The sequence below is a fragment of the Meriones unguiculatus genome, chromosome 1, assembly GCF_030254825.1.
Source record: "Meriones unguiculatus strain TT.TT164.6M chromosome 1, Bangor_MerUng_6.1, whole genome shotgun sequence".
NCBI lineage: Eukaryota > Metazoa > Chordata > Mammalia > Rodentia > Muridae > Meriones > Meriones unguiculatus.
In genome coordinates this window covers 34,385,548-34,405,082 of record NC_083349.1, presented here as the reverse complement: position 1 = coordinate 34,405,082, position 19,535 = coordinate 34,385,548, and the positions used below count along the sequence as shown (strand labels likewise).

At 43.6% G+C, this 19,535-nt stretch overlaps 1 protein-coding gene across 2 annotated transcripts in view; it reads left to right on the top strand.

The window, feature by feature from the left end:
• Positions 1–19,256, top strand: part of Pcsk5 (proprotein convertase subtilisin/kexin type 5) — a 424,706-nt gene extending 405,450 nt beyond the window's left edge. For both annotated transcript variants that reach the window (XM_060387271.1, XM_060387268.1), the window contains 4 exons: positions 3,106–3,323; positions 9,213–9,313; positions 12,050–12,236; positions 15,831–19,256. In XM_060387271.1, the coding sequence (XP_060243254.1) occupies positions 3,106–3,323; positions 9,213–9,313; positions 12,050–12,236; positions 15,831–16,222 (898 nt within the window). In that variant the 3' untranslated portion in view covers positions 16,223–19,256. The remainder of the gene's footprint in view (positions 1–3,105; positions 3,324–9,212; positions 9,314–12,049; positions 12,237–15,830) is intronic.
• Positions 19,257–19,535: the final 279 nt, after the last annotated feature.

Below are 19,535 nucleotides of genomic sequence, written 5' to 3'. Positions count from 1 at the left end.
CCACAGTTAAGGGAGAGAAAAAGGAGAAACCGGGTGTGCCAGTGAGGGAACACTCTAGAAAGACGGTCCCGTCAGAATGATCATCCTCCGGGCCGGCCCCACTGACAGTCCATATGTGTGACTGCAAAGCAGAGGAGTCCTCCTCCCCTCAGAAAGACCCACATGCATTAGTAAGAAGGGCTGCGTTTTGTTTGTTTGGTTTGTTTTGTTTCCAGTTTTAGATGGTGGTGTGGATTCAGGGTTGATATGTAAAACCTAAGCAGTACAGGTGGGAAGAAAACCGTTTCAGTTACTGTCTCCACTTACACCCTGTGGACTCTGCCAGACCTCCCCAAGTGCCCAAATGTGGAATTTACAGCTTTGGCTTTAAAAGCAACCTTGATGCTGACATGAAATGCTAATATGAGAGCATTTCGTGACTAAAGACTCCATGATTTTTCTGCTAAGAAAACCTGCTGGTGTGTCTATCGGGTCTGGTTATAAACAAGATGGGAAGAAGGCGTGACTGGGCCATGCCCTCCCCAGCATTCCACACTCCAGCCCACTCTTTCCCAATTAGTAACCCAGGGTCTGAGAGGATCCAGGCACAAACTGAAGGACCATTCCTGGATGTTTTCACCCCAACTGGTACCTTTCCCCGAGTGATCTCTGCATGGTTCTTTTATTTCAGCGCTGTGTGTGGGTTCATGTTTCTGCATAGCTCATTCACTCACTCACTCATGTAATCCACACAGGACAGTGTAAAAGCACCTGGTATGTCGGGGTAAGCTGAGTTAATGCCCAGACTTTGTACTTCAAAGGCTTACCCTTGTTCTAGTATCTTCTCATGAAAGAAACATTTCAAGTTCCTGGAAGGAAACCGTCTCTTATGTTTCATGTGTGCTACCACACACACAGCACAGAGTCAACTTTTCAGTGAGTTTTGGCAAGTGCGAGCCATATGCATTAACAGCGGCATGATCCTGCCTAAGGATAGAGGTGTGGCTACAAGGGAAGTGTTCAAAAAGATCCGGATCCCACAGGGTGAATCGCCATCATTCTCAGATCTGGTCACAATCTGCTCTGCAGCACACACCAAAAGTATGCAGTTTTGTAGCTAAACGAAAAGCCGAGCATGGCATTAAGAAGATGATACTCCACACTGTGCAAAGTGACCGAGAGGTGTGGGGGTGGGGAGCACCAGCTGCCACCATTTTCTTTACTGGAGAAGAACTAGAGTATCAGTGTTAGCGGGGGATGGTTTCTTTGGTAAAATCCATGTTCCACATACTTAAGCATGTTGGTTAAATGTCTTTTTCTTGAGTAGACACTTGTATAATTCTCTGCACCTTTTCCTGATACGTAGTTATTTTAGTATCAACCTCATGCATGGAACATTCTTTAAGGCTCAAGTCTCCAGGCTTTCTCACAAGGTCCTCTTCAAGGCTGTGGGGCTCACAGAATTTCACTCTTATGTGAAAACAAATAGTCCTCATAGTAAGTGGACATGTGGAACCCAGCGAGCTCCCTCTTGTCTTTATTTCAGCAGCATGCTTTGACAGTTTTTTAAGACCTACTTTGAATGGATGTTTTCCATTTGTGGTTTCTACTGGGTTGTATCTTCAATACAGTTTGCAAAACGTTTCAAGTGATGCGTCTTTATACTATGCTTTGATCCTACAATAATCTCATGAGGTGGACATCAGTCCCTCCATTTTACAGAAAAGGAAAACGAGGTGAGAGAGTTTAACTGATGAAGTCACATAGTTATATAGCTGTTGATATATTATGGATTCAGGACTACAGTCCTGTTTTCTAAGCCCACTCCTGTGGTTTCCTTCCTGTGTGTTTTTGCTTGTCCCTATTGTTTTACTTTTTTTAATTTGATTTCTCTTGTATTGCCTCTTGAATACCTTGGTCATGCTAAGGACTAATTGAAGTAATGCAAGTACAGAAAGCAAAGTGAGGTTTACTGTGCCACAGCTGGGTCACTAGGGTACAATGTGACTCTTTCGGATTGCCAACAGAGACGGCCTCAGCACTACCTAAGTGTGGTGATTATTTCCCCATGTTCACTGAGCTGATTTGACACAAACAGGGCTTTTCAGGTAGAGTTTTTGTACCAAAACCCTAAAACGTTGAGGTTACTCTGGTAATTCCTAGGACCTGCTGATGCCCCGAAATGCAGGTATGAACCATACCACCTCTGCCCACTTCCTAAATACCTAGAAATGATTCGGAAGATGCTGATGCGCTGTTGTGCCGAGGCAAGATAATTGCTATGAACTTGAGGCCAGCAAGGGCTACGATGAAAGTTCAAGTCCAACCTGACTATGCATGGGAGATTCAGTCTCCAAATTGACAAAGGAGGAAGAGAAGGAGGAAATGAAAAGAAAGGAAAGGAAAAGAAAAAGAAAAGAGGAAAGGAAAAAGGAAAGAAGGAAATCTCTTCCATCCAGGGTGTGGTTCAACAAAGGGTAAAGTTAAATCTGAATACATCAAAAGAAGACGAGGCAGCAGCGGCGATGGTGTGGCAGCGGCCGTGATGGTAGAGAGTGGTGGAGCCACCATATGTGTGATTAGCAGCCTTATCTTATGTGCTTCCAGCTTCATGGTCACAAACAGCCGGGGTGGGAAGCAGGTGAAAACACTCAGCGTACAGGTAAGAAAATCCACACTTACTGGATCCATCAGCATCTTGGCAATGATTCCATGAGTAAGGTCAAGTGAAGAGACTGAAGAGACCAGGCCAGTGTGTGAACCCTGACTGACACAGCCTCTGGTTCAAGCAGAGCTCACTCAGCCCTCCACATCCTCAGCTTCCATACCAGATCAAGGAATGGAAATATATTTTTTTAAATGCCTCTGTTGCTGAACACATGATTTTTTTTCTTGTCATTATTTCTAAGCCAATAGAGCATAACAACTATTCCCATAGCATTTATACTGCGCTGAGAACTAATCAAAGATACTTGAAAGCATAAAAGAGGAGGTAGAGTTAATGTCCAGACACTGGGCCGTTTTATTCATCGGACTTACGCACACATGGGTTTTGGTGTCTAGCTGCCAGCCCCCCACATATACTGAGGACATCTGTATATACCTTTGCTCCCCTCTTGGTTTCAGATATTATGGAGAAAGTGCCAGTGGTCGGTGTGAGAGGTGTGACAAGAGCTGCAAGGCATGCCGAGGCCCACAGCCCACAGACTGCCAGTCTTGTGACCCATTTTTCTTTCTGCTGCGCTCCGAGGGGCAGTGTCGTCGCTCTTGCCCCGAGCACTACTATGCAGACCAGCGCTCACAGACCTGTGAGAGGTGCCATCCAACTTGTGACCAGTGCGAAGGTGAGACTATGCCGGTGTTCAGCACAGGAAAATGGAAATTTGAAAAGTTTGCCTTTTTGTTCTGCAGTGGGACTTCCTAAAATCTATGAAGGTAATCCTAATGAAGTCCCCCAGTAAGGGGGGAGACAGAGTCCCAGATGGTCTTCTCTTGTCATCAAATGAGGCTTCCAGTACTGAGACTGGGTTACATTTGTTTGAGTTGTTGGTCAAGGGGGTCCCATGGAACTCCCGGAACAGCCTAGGCTACTGCCAAGACAATGAGATGCTCTCCCCAAACTGACAGCAAGGTCCTGTTGTTGAGGACGAAACCCACACAACTTGTCGAGAAGTTGAGCTGGTGCCTTCATAGAACCTTAACTCTAATTCAGTCCTACTGGTTTTGGTGCAGGTAGGTACTCTGCAGGCTACCAAAAGAGAAATGTGAACACCAACCCAGCCTCAAAACCTTTCACCTACAATCTGCCCTGCCTATAAGACATGCTAAGGCAATGGTGGCGCACAATTTGGGGATTAACCAACCAACATCTGGTTGACTTAAGGCCCACGCCACAAGACAGAACCCTTACCTGACACTGCTTGCATAATCAAAAACCCCAGAGGCCTATGGTAAAACCAAACACAACTAGTTTAAACAAAACAAAACAAAAAGGTGATTTAAATATTTCCCTATTCAGATCCCTTTAACTTCGGTCTTAATTCTTATTCTACATATTCTGGAGTCAAGAACCACCTACAAGTACAAAGAACCGGTGGCAGCCACCTAATACACCACTGTCTCACACGCCCCTCACATGATTTGGTTCCCCTTCCTTAAAAACAAAACCCCGAAACCCTGAGCTTGAACATCTAGAGAGCAAGTCTTGGTCCTCTTGGCCATATTTCCTCCATCCCACTTCTGTAATTCAGTGTTTCATCAAAGCTTTTTAATGTGCCTTTTTTCGGGTGCTGGTAATTAAACTTTGGGCCTTACACATGCTAGGCTGGCATACTGCTTACCATGGAGCTGCATTCCAGCCTCACACTACATTTTAACTAAATACGCCCATCTATCCAACTGCGAGCCTCTCCAACAAGGATTATCAGGGTTATATACTGTTCATTTTGCAGCCACGCCTCTTATTCTTTAATACAATACTTGATAAGTGCTTCTTACATGTTAAATAAAATAAAATGAATGTGTAAGAAGTAAATAATTTCTCTTTTTCAAACCGGAAAATGCTCAGCTCCAAATGTTTCTCCAGCCGTGCCTCCAACAAAATGTTGCTGGTGATAGCCTTGAATGTTTTTATTCTCCTACATCCATTTCCCAAACTGCCAGATTACAGGCATATACTACCATACCAATTTGTGAGGTGATGGGGACTGAACCCGGGGCTTTGCATAAACTAAGCAAACACTCTGCAAGCTCACCCGTGTCCCAAGCCTCATTGTCATTCTTCTTAGCTTTCGTGTATCTGTGTACTTTAGAATGTTCATCTTAAGCTCATTGTGAATGAGAAAGTTAGATTTGGGTTCTTTATTCCTTTGTCTCTTCCTTCATCCTTACCTTGTTTGTTTGTTTGTTTGTTTGTTTGTAGCAGCATCTCTCTATGTCAGTATGGCTGTTCTGGAATTTGCTATGTAGACCTGCCTACATCTTTACTTCTTAAAATCTGTTACTCAGTTCACTTCACCTGTGTCTCCCAACAGAAACTCCATCCAGACTAATATGGTCCATTTTTCCCAGAGGTGACATTCTTGGCAGTACAAATCTCACTGAGAAACCAAATAACAGCATAGGAGAGGACTTATGTGTGACAGCTGAGTCTGGCCCTAATTCCTGTTTAAATTCTGGGCTTTGGCTCCAGGAAGAAACACTTTCTTCCTGCGATTGTTAAAAACAAAACAAAACAAAAAAACACAAAAAAAACCCAGAAAGTTGAGCTCACATCTGCCACTGCCCACTTCCTGTCCTGGCAGAGCAGGCAGGGGGCTGGCCCTGATTGTCCCTGTACACTTACCACTTCATGTACTGGCAGAGCCGCAGGTGCTCCGCCCTAATACTCTTCAGGTGTGTTTGCTTTCTGGCTCAAAGAGACTTCATCTGAATAGGTTAGCCAAAATCTCTTCTTGTTTTTTTTCTCTCCTATTTGTTTTCCTATCTCAGTATGCTTACAATGTGCCAAGCTATATCAGAACCTGAATTTACATATGATTTTTATTGATTTTGAGACAAGGATGGCCTGAAACACACTGTGGCCTTGAACTCACAAAGACCTGTTGGCCTCTGCTTCCTGAGTACTTGGTTGGATTAAAGGCGTGTGTCACTGGGCTCAGCAGTGCGTTTTTATTTTGTATGTTTGAGTATATTGCCTGCATGTATGTATGTCAGTGCACCAAACGTATTCAGTATCCACAGAGGCCAGAAACTGGAGCTATAGAAAGTTGGGAGCAACAAAGTGGGTGCTAGGAATCCAATCTCCACCCTCTGGAAGAACAACCACTGTTCTAACTGCCGAGCCATCTCTCCAGCTCCACATTTAAATTTTTTGGTGTATACGTGTTACTAAGGGATAAACATTTTCTTCGAAGATTGTGTAATAAATTTTTGTCCAACCTCATCCTGCTAATTCAAAAGCCTAGAGTTATTTAGTACCCTTGAGGGCCGGGATGGCTAACACCTGGATGAAACAAAGGGCAATCTGATCCAGATTGGGGGTTCTGTGTGTGCATACATCTATCTATCTGTTTCTCTCCCCTCCCCCTCCCCTCCCCTCCCCCTCCCTCTCCCTCTTTCTCCCTCTTCTTCTCTCTCTCTCTCTCTCTCTCTCTCTCTCTCTCTCTCTGTGTGTGTGTCTGTATGTCTGTGTGTGCTGAGTAGACCAGGCTGATCTGACCTCACAATCCTCCTACCTTAGCTTCCCTAATGTTGAGCTTACAAGTGATTGCCACCATATCCAGCCATTATCATCAGTGTCTTGATCCATATGTATCTACTTCTAACCAATGGTTTTCATGACTCCATTCCTCCACACATCAAATTTCTAGCTGGAATCTCACGTTATATATCCAACAAACACCTCAAACCTCTCACTCCATTCTCACACCACCTTTTTCCTGTTTCTTAGCTTGATGAATGGCTCCATTACATTCCCTCTTGCCTGACACTAACCTAGCATTATCCTCTTCTTTTCTTGATCTCTCTGTCTCCACAGTTAGTCTCTTAAGTCCTGTGACATCTTAAATACCTCCAATCTCATCCCTGCACCTTAGTCATTAGTGTCATTCTCTCAGACTCTCAGTTTGTTGCTTGAATGACCAGTTAGTATCAGTTAACTAAGTGGCCTTCCTGTCCCCACTAAGAGCCTCTTAGTAGCCATCAGTCCTCTATCTTACCAGATTGATAATAGAGGGTAATAGGGCACTCTTCTGCTTAGAAGCAGTCCAACACTGACTTTATCTGCATCTGAGGCTCTTCCCCCACGGGCATTCCTCACATCCACCCTTGACCCCCATTACCTCCATCTTCAACTCCAAGCACAGTGACTTACTATAAATCTGAACCAACATCCCCTCCAGCCTGTCTCCAAAATGCTCCCTCAGCCTGCTCCACCAGGACCGCTTTCTGCTCCATTACACTTAGCATGTTTTCCCAAAAGCCTTTCCCCAGCCTTCCATCTGGTGTTCTCTTACAATTCTGGGTCTCCATTCATCTATGTATTTACTCAACAAACATGTACCCAGCTCTGTGGCTCAGACAAGGTCAATACATACGAACAAAGCAGATCGGGTTCCTGGAATCCAGGTTAGCTTACTTTGTGTAATTTTCATTCTTATTTTTGTTCTTGGAAACTGTTTCTATGATAAAAAAAAAAAAAAATACTCCAACTTCCCTCCCACACACACACACCAAAAAAAAAAAAAAAAAAAAAAAGGGAGGAAGGGTTTATTTGAACTCACAATTCCAGGTTACAATTCATCATCATATCAGGGAAATCAAAGAAGCAAGAACTTAAAATCTCCTAGTCACATCCACACATAAGTGTGGTAGAAATGAGATGCCTACAAATAACTGTATTGTCATTTCATTTGCTAGTTTCTCCCCATTAGTGTTGTGCAGTGAGTCAGGGGAGGACACTTGGTTTCTAATTAAGATCAGGCAACCATCATTAGGTAAGTTAATGTCTCTTAACACAGGCACATCAAAGCGGAGCACAAACCATATTTGAACATTTCAATCAGGATTGGAGATATCATTTATGATGTCAGAGGACAGTTTTAAGAAGTCTACATTTCTCTACCAGAGACTTAAGATTCACTATCCAGTTAAGGATGGCAGCTTTGAGTATTCCCAGACCAAGTTCATCAACACAGGATCCCCAAGACAGGATTCAGGGGTGACTGTCAGCACTGGGTGGATCTGCAGAATACACACATGTTATATTCTCCTTTGTCTTCCTGATTGGGGTTTGGGCCCTGGAACTCACACAGCTAGCATCTCCTGGCCTTGCTGTTCATCTCCTCTGCTGATCTCTCTTCACATACCTCACACATCCTTTGCTAGTTGTGCTCACTCTGGTTTTATAACACAGAGATTACAAAATCTGAGGATTCCCCCCCCCACACACACACACACCTCAGGCTATTAATTAAATGGGAAAAAAAAGTATAAATTTTTCTGAAACATTAACTGCCATACTAAGATTAGGAGCATGTAGGAAATGAGTCCAGAAAAGTTTGGCAGTCTAAACGAGCAGGGCATCTGTGATCCATCCACATTTGATGGTCTGATAATTTTAGTTGTTGAAAAGAAAGCCACTTGATAGGCACGGTGGCACACACCTGTAAATCAGCACTTAGAAGACTGAGGCAGAGGGATTGTGAAAGTTTGAACACCATTGTGTGCAGCCTCCACCTTGATCCTGTGGCACATGTCCCTTCTTTATCCTCCTCATATGGTCCTGAGGCCTGGTCCTTCTCGAGCTGCTTCTTTCTGCACCACACTCCTTACCCCATGGCTACCCTGCGTGACTTGAACTCATGGGGCTGGCTTGGGGGAGAGGAGGTAAGAATAGGGGAGGTCAGTGTGAGGAAAAGCAGATGGCGAGTTGTTCTGAATTTTAAGGAAGGGTCAAAAGGTCCATCTTTCCAGCCTCGAGGCTCCACAGAAGCAGTAACAGGCACGGGCTCTTATCCTTGAAAAAACAGAGAATGCTCAGGAACTGAACTCTTTGTTGAAGATCCCAAGTGCTTGGAATATAGCAAACCAGGACGTGTAAATAAAGTCACTAGTTCCCTCTAAGGCTGACACACACCACTGAACACTGCCTAGGGTCTGGACTTCGGCCAGACTGGAAAGGGAGCAGCCCATAGTGCCATTCACACAGGGGGAGGGCCTGCTAGCCTGCTGCACAGAAGGGAGGCCATCTAAAGAAGAATGCATATCTCAAACTATCTAGCAACGACGATTTCAAATCCTCGAGGGCACCACAAATGTTTCATGTGATAGGAGGAGAAATAAAGGTTTCATAAACATTCCTCTTCCCGTGCTGGAAATGGAACTCAGGGCTTTCCTAGTGCATTCAGGGCAGGGGGTGACCACGGAGTACACCTTGGCCCCTCGGGGTTCAGAACATTCCACATGATTCCTCATTTTCCAAAGATTTTTTGCTGTGACACACAGTCTTTCATCCTCAAATTCTCAGTGGCAAGATTATGGGTCTCTGTGGATGGGACCACAGATTGTGTAAGTCTTTATTTTGTCTTGTAGACTTCGTGGCATCCTCTGTCACCTTTCTGCTTCAATTTACTTGCCGTTTTCCTTACTCCCAAGTGTTCTGACACCAAGACAAGGGTTAGAATATGAAATCTGTCTCATAATGTGAATTTTTTTCTCTCTCTCTTGTTCAGGAAAGGGGGCATTGAAATGCTTGTCCTGTGTGTGGAGCTACCACTTCCAGAAAGGAATTTGTATGCCGGATTGTGTTGTTGGGGAATACAGAGACAGAAAGGTACTGAGACCTGGGGTTGGTGTATGCCCTTCCACACACACACTTTTGTGGACCTCAGCTCCTACATGCCATTCTGGGAAGTGAAAATGGCCTAAACCCCTACACTCACCACAGGCTATGTTTAACATAGTAACCTCTCTTTCATTCACGAGACAGTGGAGCTACCAACCTACTTTGTCTGCTTAGGCCACAGGGACTGAAAGGACCTGAGATAACTTGAGCCCAGTATCCATTCTTTCTGACCAAGAGGAAGCCCCCTATTACGACAGAAATACAAAGCCTCCTCTTCCCGGTGGCTGAGCAGACCCTGGGAACACAGGAAGAAGCTCACTGGCCTCACTCTTCCATTTCTTCCACATCTTCCAGTGAGGACAGGATAACGGTTCTCCTGGGAGCCACAGAGTTGCGGAGTCCGTTGACTTCTTGATTGTGTTTCTAAACTTAAAACCTGAAGAAAATGCATCAATGGTGAAATTAAAACAAATCAGTATGTTTACATATAAGCTCTTGTTAAATTCTGATACCAGGAATACAGTTCAAAGATGCAGGCTCAGAGAAGTTAAATGACTTGCTAACAGTCACTCAGACAGAAAGTAACGTGGTGGGACTGTGCCCAGAAGATTTGACAATAACACCCCAAACCACTCTGTCAGCATTTGAAATACTCCACAAGGCTTCAAGGAAAGCAATTTCCACTCTTTTTTATTTAATGCATTTATTTTCAGTGGTGCCTCACACAATTCAAGGCAAGTCCTCCACCACCGAGCATCCAACCCTTCTGTTCCTCTTCCTCATCCATCTCACTGAAGTTACATATGTACACTGAGAAGGTATCCTCTGGGCCAGTGAGATGGCTTAGTGGGTAAAAGTGCTTGCTGCACATGCAACTTGAGTGTGACCCTCAGATCCCATAGGAGTTGGACAGAATCTCCAACCTCCCAAAGGTTGTCTTCTGACCTCACACATGCATGCCTCCATATGCATCTGGAAACACACACACACACACACACATAATTGCAATAGTAGTAGCGGTAACAATACCAACAATAATTTAAAATGGAGCGACTTTCACTAACCCAAATTTATTGCATCAGGGAAGAAAAGAGTTGTTGCCCTGGACTTTGAACTCCCTTCCTATGAGTTTTACTGTCTTATTTATAACCATCAATTATAATTTGAGTCTATACATAAGAATCCAGACAGCATCCTGGGTGTGATGGCACACACCTGTAATCCCAGCACTCAGGGAAGCAGAGTCAGGCAGACTGCTGCAAGTTCGAGACCATCCTGATCTACAACAAGACTCAAAGCTATACACAGAAACCCTGTCTCGAAAAACTAAAAACAAAAAACAAAACAAAACAAACAAACAAAAGAATCCAGAAACCACGGAAGTCAAGAGGGTAACTAATATAAAAGAATAAAGGCCAAAGAAAATCACAGCACTAAGTTGATGGAAAGTAGGAATCAAATCCCAGCATTTAGAGGGCTGAGAGCTGAAGCAGGAAGATTGTGAGTTTGAAGCCAGCCCAGACTATGAAGAAGACCTTGACGAGATAGATGATAGATAGATAGATAGATAGATAGATAGTTGTTGATTATTAATATTTATTATTGATTTATCTTTTAGTTAAACAGTGGTTATTCCTAAACCAGCTGTATACCCAAATTACCACAGAGACTAGGATTTATTTAATTAACCTAGAGCACAATGCTGGACAATAGTTACTCCATCCTAAACCTCCAAGCCCGCAAAGCTTCCTCCCATTCAGATTTCCCACATTATGCTTGCTTTCAGTCATATCTTAGGTCTGGTTCATCTCTCCTCATGGTTCCAAGTCCTCTCCTGCAGATCTCTCCTCCCATACTCCTCCCACTCCCTTCTTTCTCCTCCCCTCCAGACCAGGATGTCCCACCCTATTCTCTCCATTGTTCAGCATTGGCTGGTTGTTTTATTGAAAATACATAGAACAAATGGTGGCGTGTTTACACAAACTTACAAAAATAGGTGATGCTTAGAATAAACATCACAACGCAATGTCCGGATTGAAACCAGATAGTGGCATAGAGAAGTCAGCATGTGAATGAACAAGGGTAAATTGTATACATTCCACAAGAACATTATAGCAACAACAGATCAAGAGGAAAAAGAAAAACTGCACATCCACACAAAAGTAAAAAGAATGGAAACTATGTGTCACCTGTGCTAATGACAGAATACAAAATGATAAGAATTGGGTCAAACTGGAGAACAGTAGGAAGGGGGCCACTGCCATTCTACTCTTCCTGACATTGCCAAGTGTGAGTGCTAACTTCAGCATTAACATGTCTAGATCTTGAGAAGGACTCAGGAACGGACTAACATCTGGACTGTCTCTTTTGCAAAGTGGAGTGATGTGGAAAGGCCTAGACTGGGAAAATGTAGGGCAAAGTTCAGATGCAACTAGTCCTTGACTCCTGCTGCCTTTGACTTTGTTACATTACAGCAAAATATTCTAGAAGCCTGTCATTCTCCTGCCATTGTCCCTAGCACGTCTCAGAGGTCAGGGCCCAGCAAACGTTTCCTCCAACTGTAACAGTTGGTTCCATCAATGAGGTCGAACAGCCCACCCCACCCCCACCATCCCCACTCACATTCTTCCCTATCCACAGAGACAAGAGAAATAGCCATTCAAGAACTCCGGTACCCAGTGAGTACCTCTGCACTCAAAAACACCTCTTCACTGTTCTCACCAGGGAGAAAATTTCAACTGTAAAAAGTGCCACGCGAGCTGCGAAGAGTGCAAAGGGCCCGGGGCCAAGAACTGCACAGTGTGTCCAGCTGGCCTGCTGCTGCACGTGGAGGACGGCCGCTGTCTCCGCTGCTGCAGTGCTTCCCACCCCCACAGGTCCCGGGACTGCTGTGACTGCCAGAGCTCCACAGGTGGGGGCGGCCGGGGTGGCCTGCGGAAGCTTGGTGCTTTGCTCAGAAAGCTAGGGGGAGCAGAGGGGGAGGAGGGCAAACAGGTCAAGAAGTCCCTGCTGGGTGCCCACCATCCACCATACTTGAGGCTACTTGGCTCACAAGCTCTGCTTGTGACAAATAGCCGAGGAAAACTATTTAATAAAGTTAGGGTTGTTTTTTTGTTTTTTTTTTTTTTTTTTTTTTTTTTTTGTTTTGTTTTGTTTTTTTTTTTTTTTGACTCATGATTTCAGATATTTGAGTTTTTGGTCACTCAGCACCACAGCTCACCCCATGACCATCAGGAAGCAGAGAAGTTGGGGGAAACTCATCTTTCCAGGACTGGTCCCCCGTGACCAGTTTCCCCCAACTAGAACCCCCCACCTGTTTTCTACCACCTCCAAAAAATGCCATCATATTGCGTATCCATCAACAGGTTCATCTTTTGAATAGGTCGAATCCTCAGGATCTGTCACTCCCCAAAAGTTCATCAACCAGCAACCAAGCCCCCAAGTCTTTGGAGAAATATCTCAGGTTAAAACCTTGATCAAACAGACCCCATTTTAGTAACAAAGAGACAGGGGCCCAAAGGTTTGGGTTAGCATGCTCAACTCTACAGCAACAGTAAGAGGCTCGTCTAGAACCAGGCTTGGTGGCCTGTGCATGTCACCTGAGTGCTTAGGAGGCAAAGGCAGGGGTATGTGTGGTTCAGGGCCACTCTGAGCCAAATAGAAAGTTTGAGAGACCATCTGGAGCTACTCAGTTTTTTTCAGACTAGACTTCATCTTTGAAAAAAAATCACATGCACATATATGCACACACACATATATGCACACCCCAGATGCTCATCTGGAATTTGAGCATGGCCTGTTGGACTGTAAAGCCCCAAAGCCTCATATTCTTTCCACAATCATGCTACCCCAGATTATCTAAGTCTAGAATCTGACCTTTATAAATGTATTTTGTTCCTTCTTATCTTTGCTCCTGAGGGGAAAGGAATTGGTTATCGTGGTTCTACTGAAGAATCACTCTAATCTTGCTCAAATCTAGCCATTTGTTAGAGATTTAGAGCATCTTAGAAATGAGATATCACTGAAAGCTAAGACTAAGTGAAGCAGCTTTACCAATTCCAAGTCTTCAACTGTCCTCCAACCTCCAACCCTCTCCACGTATATTAAAACTTAGAAAGATCCTAGGACCTCGACATGGCTCAGGTTTTAAGAGTGCCCATAGCTCACAAGGAATGTAACCCCCGGTTCAGAAGATCTAGTGCCCTCTTCTGGTCCTATCAGGCGCCAGACACAGATGTTATGCACATATATACATGCAAGCAGAACACTCAGAAACACATGTGCCCGGCAACAATTTTACCACTGATCCACCGATGTAAGCCATGCACACACATAAAAATAACAATGAGTACTTCTTCAAACAATACAAAACTTAAAGGTTTCGAATGGAGGGATCCCTTCTATGTGGAAAACATATTCTTAGAATAAATCTTCTCCTCCAGAAATAGCCTGTTTCCTTGGGATTCAGATGTGTCATGCCAAAACTGTTATGTCCGTTTGTAAGTAAAGAAAATCTGAGGGCCACTAGTGATACCAACCATGTATTTAGTTAGTTAGTTAGTTACATTTCAGCCTTTCAGTTAGTTTCCAAGTATCACCTTTGCAAGAACTAATCCTTTCCTTCTGCAGCTTTCCTACCCTCCAAGAGCAGCTGTTTTCCCCAGGTCCTCCTCTGCACCTCCCCTCGAGGTCTGATGCTGGGCTGTCAGCTGAGAGCAATAACCCCCATCACATCAGTGTGTTTAAATGAAACCAGAAGCATGAACTTCTTGGGTGCAGTTTCTGAAATGTCAGTTCCAAGAAAGAACTTACTAGTTTTCTTGGTTCCTAATAGCCTAACAGCTCTCTGGGGCAACCCTACCAAATAGATAGATTAGATAGATAGGTAGATAGATAGATAGATAGATAGATAGATAGATAGATAGATAGATAAAACAAAAACAAACATACAAATCCTCTTGGGCTAAGGATGAAGTTCATGATAGAAAGTTAGCATAGGATGGGTATGGGGAGAAATAAAGAGCCTAGATATTCAAGGTTTATCACTGAGACAGCTTCCTACTACAAAAAAAAAAAAAAATGATGATAGAGGCTGACCTTGACCCAGCAGCCTAAGACCAAGAATAGTAAGATGTGAGTTGGCACAATGAAAAGAAAACAACCTCCAAAGGTCCAATATAGATTCCCCTGCCTCAAAAACTGGGTGTCATGGACAGATTACTTATCTATCCCTCTAGTGTGTTTGTATTTCCTCCAGGGAAAAAGTCTGTGCTGACACTGGTAATGTTGAACAAAATAATGATAATACTGTTCTTTTAGAGGAAACATTTTTGCTCAATGGGAAAATCCTGTTAGAATAAAATAGAAATCCCAGTAAGCACCAGCTTGGAGGGGATGCAGGAGTCAGTCACTGGGGTTACTCAGTTGCAAGAATGCTTGCAAGGTCCTTGGTGGAGGGGTAGAGAACATGAAAGGAGAGTGGGGAAGGGGACGGGACAAAGAGCCTACTGTGTATTAAAATTTGTAAATCCATCTGGGCAGATAGCTCTTCCTCCAGTTGTCTCAAACTTTCTTTGCCTTACTGTATGGTGGATTAAAAAGAAAAGGTAATAAAATTAGTCAAGCTACTCAAGTCATATTGTTTGAATATAAAAACAAGAAAAATCAGCTAAATGTTCAAGTTATGCTTAACCCTTCTTTCTATGGTGTTCTTTTGGTCCTGTCCCCAATCCTTCCTCACCCCTAGTGTTCTCAGTAAAACCCTGAAAACAGAGGCTTATGAATAAGAAAGGGCAGGGCTCCATTGAAATTCAATAATTTCAATTATGCTATGAATCCCTTGTCATTTAAAATGGTAGTTGGTACTCAAAGAGTGCCAAGAATATCCAAGGAAACCAAACACAGTGGTCAGAGAATTTGCCCCGGGAATCCACCTGGAGTTCTGAAGTTAATGGATTGGAAAATCCAGTTGTTTTACAAACCAGTTCTTGGCTATGACAAACAAGTCGGCCCAAATAATTTCCATACATGACTAAGAGTCAGTGGGCTTTATATAGTATGCTTTCCTGTTCTTGAAGGGTGGGAGAGTCATGCTGGACCAGTCTGAAAGATAGTTGGGGAGACAACTCCATTTTAGGAAAAAAAAAAAAATCAGAGTCCTGGTTTAGCGGTAGCTAAAGGAAAAACAATGGATTTCTCAGGAATTGAAGAATCACTGAGAAGTTGGACCTTTAGAAACTGGGCCAGGAGATGTAGGATCTGGGGTCCCTCTGGATTTCAGAGTTACCATCTGAGGATCATCGGGTGGTTTTATCAGACATGGAGTGAGTCTCCACTGGGGTACATAATGAGTTTTTGTAGAGTGCAGTGCGCTGCCTACGAAAACGAAAAAGCAGTGATTCTGCCACTTTAGATGTAAAACCTGCAGTGGCGGCTCTTTACTCCGCATTCTGATTTTCCCAACTGTTTCTCTGTTTCCCCCTTACTGCTGCCTCTGGGACGGAAGGCCTTCCACCGGAGGAATGCATCCTTCCAGTCAGCGAGGCTGTGTCCTCGGAGCGCACCAAGACTGCCCTGCTGGTGACCTCGGGAGCCATGCTGCTGCTGCTGCTGGGGGCCGCTGTGGTTGTGTGGCGGAAGTCCAGAAGCCGACCTGAGGCAAAGGGGCGCTACGAAAAGCTGGCAGAACCCACTGTGTCATACTCCTCCTACAGGAGCAGTTATCTCGACGAGGACCAGGTGATTGAGTACAGGGACCGGGACTATGATGAAGATGATGAGGATGACATTGTCTACATGGGCCAAGATGGCACTGTCTACCGGAAGTTCAAGTATGGGCTGCTGGATGAGACGGAAGACGATGAGTTGGAGTATGATGATGAGAGCTACTATCAGTAAACAGAGCTCCTCCATCCCCCACCCCTTTCCTGGTCCCTGTGGCTGTCAGCCCTTCTGGAGCTACTAACTCTTTGGCTGAGGTTCGAGTGTTTTGTGCTTTGTCCTAACTTTGCATCCAACCTGAATGTGGAGGAACCCTGGAGTCCGCTGTGCTGCTTTTGACTAGCCAAGTGCAATGAACAGATCTTCCAAGGAGAGACTTCAAAGGAATTTTCCTTGAGGGTATGTCAAGACCTTAAAAAAGAGGAGAGATCTGTTGAAGACTCTTACATGATTTTTCAGAGTGGGTGGGGCAGAGGACCTGTAGGGGTTCTGCTCAAGCGGTACTTGGAGGCCCCCAGCTACCTTCAGGAATTCTGAGAGTTGTTGGGGCTGGGGTGGCAGGTCTGTTCCCTTTCAATCGTGTTTTAAACAAACAAACAAAAATCTGTAAAGACAAAGAAAGGGGGCTTGCAGTTTCTTTCAGCCCCTGGGGAGCAGAAAAGACCATCTCTCCTGTGACCGCTCAACCCCCATCTTAAATGAATAATTGCTCATAGCTTACAGACCTTGCACTCCTCTGCAGAAACCCCAGAAACCCAGAACCCTAACGCTCCAAGGGCAGAGAAAGCTTAGGTGGAGAGCAGGCAGCTGCCAAGTCCACAAGGAAGGAAACTGTTTCCAAGAGTCTCACCCTCCTGATTTTCTAAAAGCCTTTTCGGTAGGAAAGAATAAAAGAAACATTGTAATAATAACCTAACACAAAAGACAAAAATTCTATCTGCTCTAAATAATAATAATAATAATACTTTAGCTACAGAGCAAAGCATTCATCAATGAATCATCAAACCAGTTTGGCTCTCCATAAGAAAAGGCGGGTGTACAGCCTAAATTTTAAAAAAATCCCATCATGCTGTTCACAGTCTGCAATCAAGCTGCAAACAGCTGTCCGGCTCTCTTCAGTCCTATGGTTTGTTTTGTTTCGTTTTGTTTCTGGGCTTCATAAACTCTTTTCCACTCTGGTCAAGAGTGTTCTTAGATTACACAACTGTGGCACTTTTTCTGCAGATGGTAATTCACAGGGAGGGCCCTGAACGCAAAATGACACAAGCATTTGTCATCGTGAAGCTCCTTGTCATTGTCAGTGCTACGTGTGAAACACCAAAAAGTGAAAGTGACACCATCTTTATTATGATGGCAGTCATAATAAAGTGAGTCGCACACCTGCTGCACACCAGGCTGATTAATGTATCTCACACCCTTCCTATGTAACAACTCTACCAGATGATGCAGTGCACCTCTGGTTGTTTGTTTTTTTAAGATTTATTTATTATTTATACAGCATCCTGCCTGCACACCGGATCTTACTATCTATGGTTATGAGGCATCATGTGGTTGCTGGGAATTGAACTTAGGACCCTTGGAAGAGCAGCCAGCGCTCTTAACCTCTGAGCCATCTTTCCAGCCCTCACTCCTGTTTTTATAGGAAATCTGAGGCTTCCAAAAGGCTAAGCCACTAGCTCAAGATTGCAGACAGCTCATTAAGGTTCAAGAAATAAGAATGACCTTAAAGCATTTTAGTAACTGTTCTCCACTGACAGTGTCAAAACAACCATCCTAAATATAAGAAGACTATGTCCCTTATTTTATTCCATGACAGTTATCCTACACAGTATGATAACGTCCATGAGTGTAGATAACAACACCTGATTATGGGAGATCACTATGCTTGTGTTTCTTCAGAGACAAGCCCTTAGAACACAGACCACTAAATAGTCTCTGCCAACAATCAGGTTTCTTTTCAGGCTTTCTGAGCTAAAAAGACCCTGTCAGGACTGCTCAGACCTGCCGTAGAAACATGTGTGGAACCAGTCCAAAATTAACAAGTAAGCTGTGCCCCAGTAAAACTTTGTTTATAATCACTAATATTTGAATTTCAGGTCATCATCACATATCATGAAATAACATCCTCTTGATGGTTTATATATATATATATATATATATATATATATATATATATATATGAATGAGCTAGCACTATGGTGGCACATGCCTGTAATCCCAGCACTCAGGGAGGCAGAGGCAGGCAGATCTCTGTGAGATCAAGGCCAGCCTGGTCTACAAAGTGAGTCCAGGACAGACAAGGATACACTGAAAAAGCCTGTCTCAAAAAATAAGCAAACAAAAAAACAAAAACAACAACAGGTAGCTTCAGACTCTTAAGACATCATGTGTATCACATACACATAGGATAAAGTTCCCAATTTTTGATCATTTAAAATGATCTCTTCAAAATCCATTTGATTGTTTACTTTTCAGGTAAGATAGCTTTAAAGAATTTCCGTCATATCAGCCCTTGCTGTGTAATTCCAGAGTTCAACTATAGAAACAAGTAATTTTGACTGTATGTGTCATTCAACTTCCTTGAGAATGTAGAAGCAGGCTGAGCTGCTTTCAGCAGCCTAAAGAAAAACAAAAAAACATTTTCCCAAGAAAAGTACCTGTGCTTATGAGGATGTACACTCTTACAAGATGAGTTGAAATACCAGGAAAAGTTGTGTTGCTGCTCTTTGTGGTCCACAAAGAAAGGAACCTTTGTGCCTGTGTGTGGTTAAGGCACCTAGCCTTCTGTCCTTTTAGTCATGACACATTCTTCTCCAACGTCCTTTAAAGTGTGTACTAACAACTGACTTAGTGCATAAATGTGTGGTTGAAAAACAGCTTTCTGTTTTCTGCTTGCAAATAACTTGAAAATGTTAAGACTAGAAATATGGCAGGAGATTGAATAAAAGTTCTCAAGATTCAGGCTCTCTAAAGGGAATTTTAAATTGGAAATAAAGTGAAATCAAGAACAGATAATGCTACAGAGACTTGCTTATTAGTGGACTATTTCTGAGCACTTTTATGTGTGTAGGATTAAGCTGTACCAAATAATAGATGCAAAAACGGAAGGCGTTCTGGGTTTTGTCTTCTTCAGTCTGTGTATCCCCAATGCAGAACAAGTCTTACCATTGATGAATTTCTTCTCCAATAAATCGATCCAGTCTGTCTTTCAGCCCCTTGACCATTCCCTTATTCCTAGTGTTACTCAATTTCAATCTCTTTCTCCATTGTTTTTTTTTTTTTTTCTCACTCCTGCTAGCAAAATTCATGTCCAGCTAGACATACTAATGGAGGCTATAATCTCAACACTCAGGAAACTGAAACACAGAAATAGAGTGTCAGGTCAGCAAGAAAGAGGAGAGACAGGCAGAGACAGACCCCATGAGATGGCTCAGGATAAAGCTCTGTACAGGCCTGAGAATGCTGGATGGAGAAACCTGCCTCTTGCAAA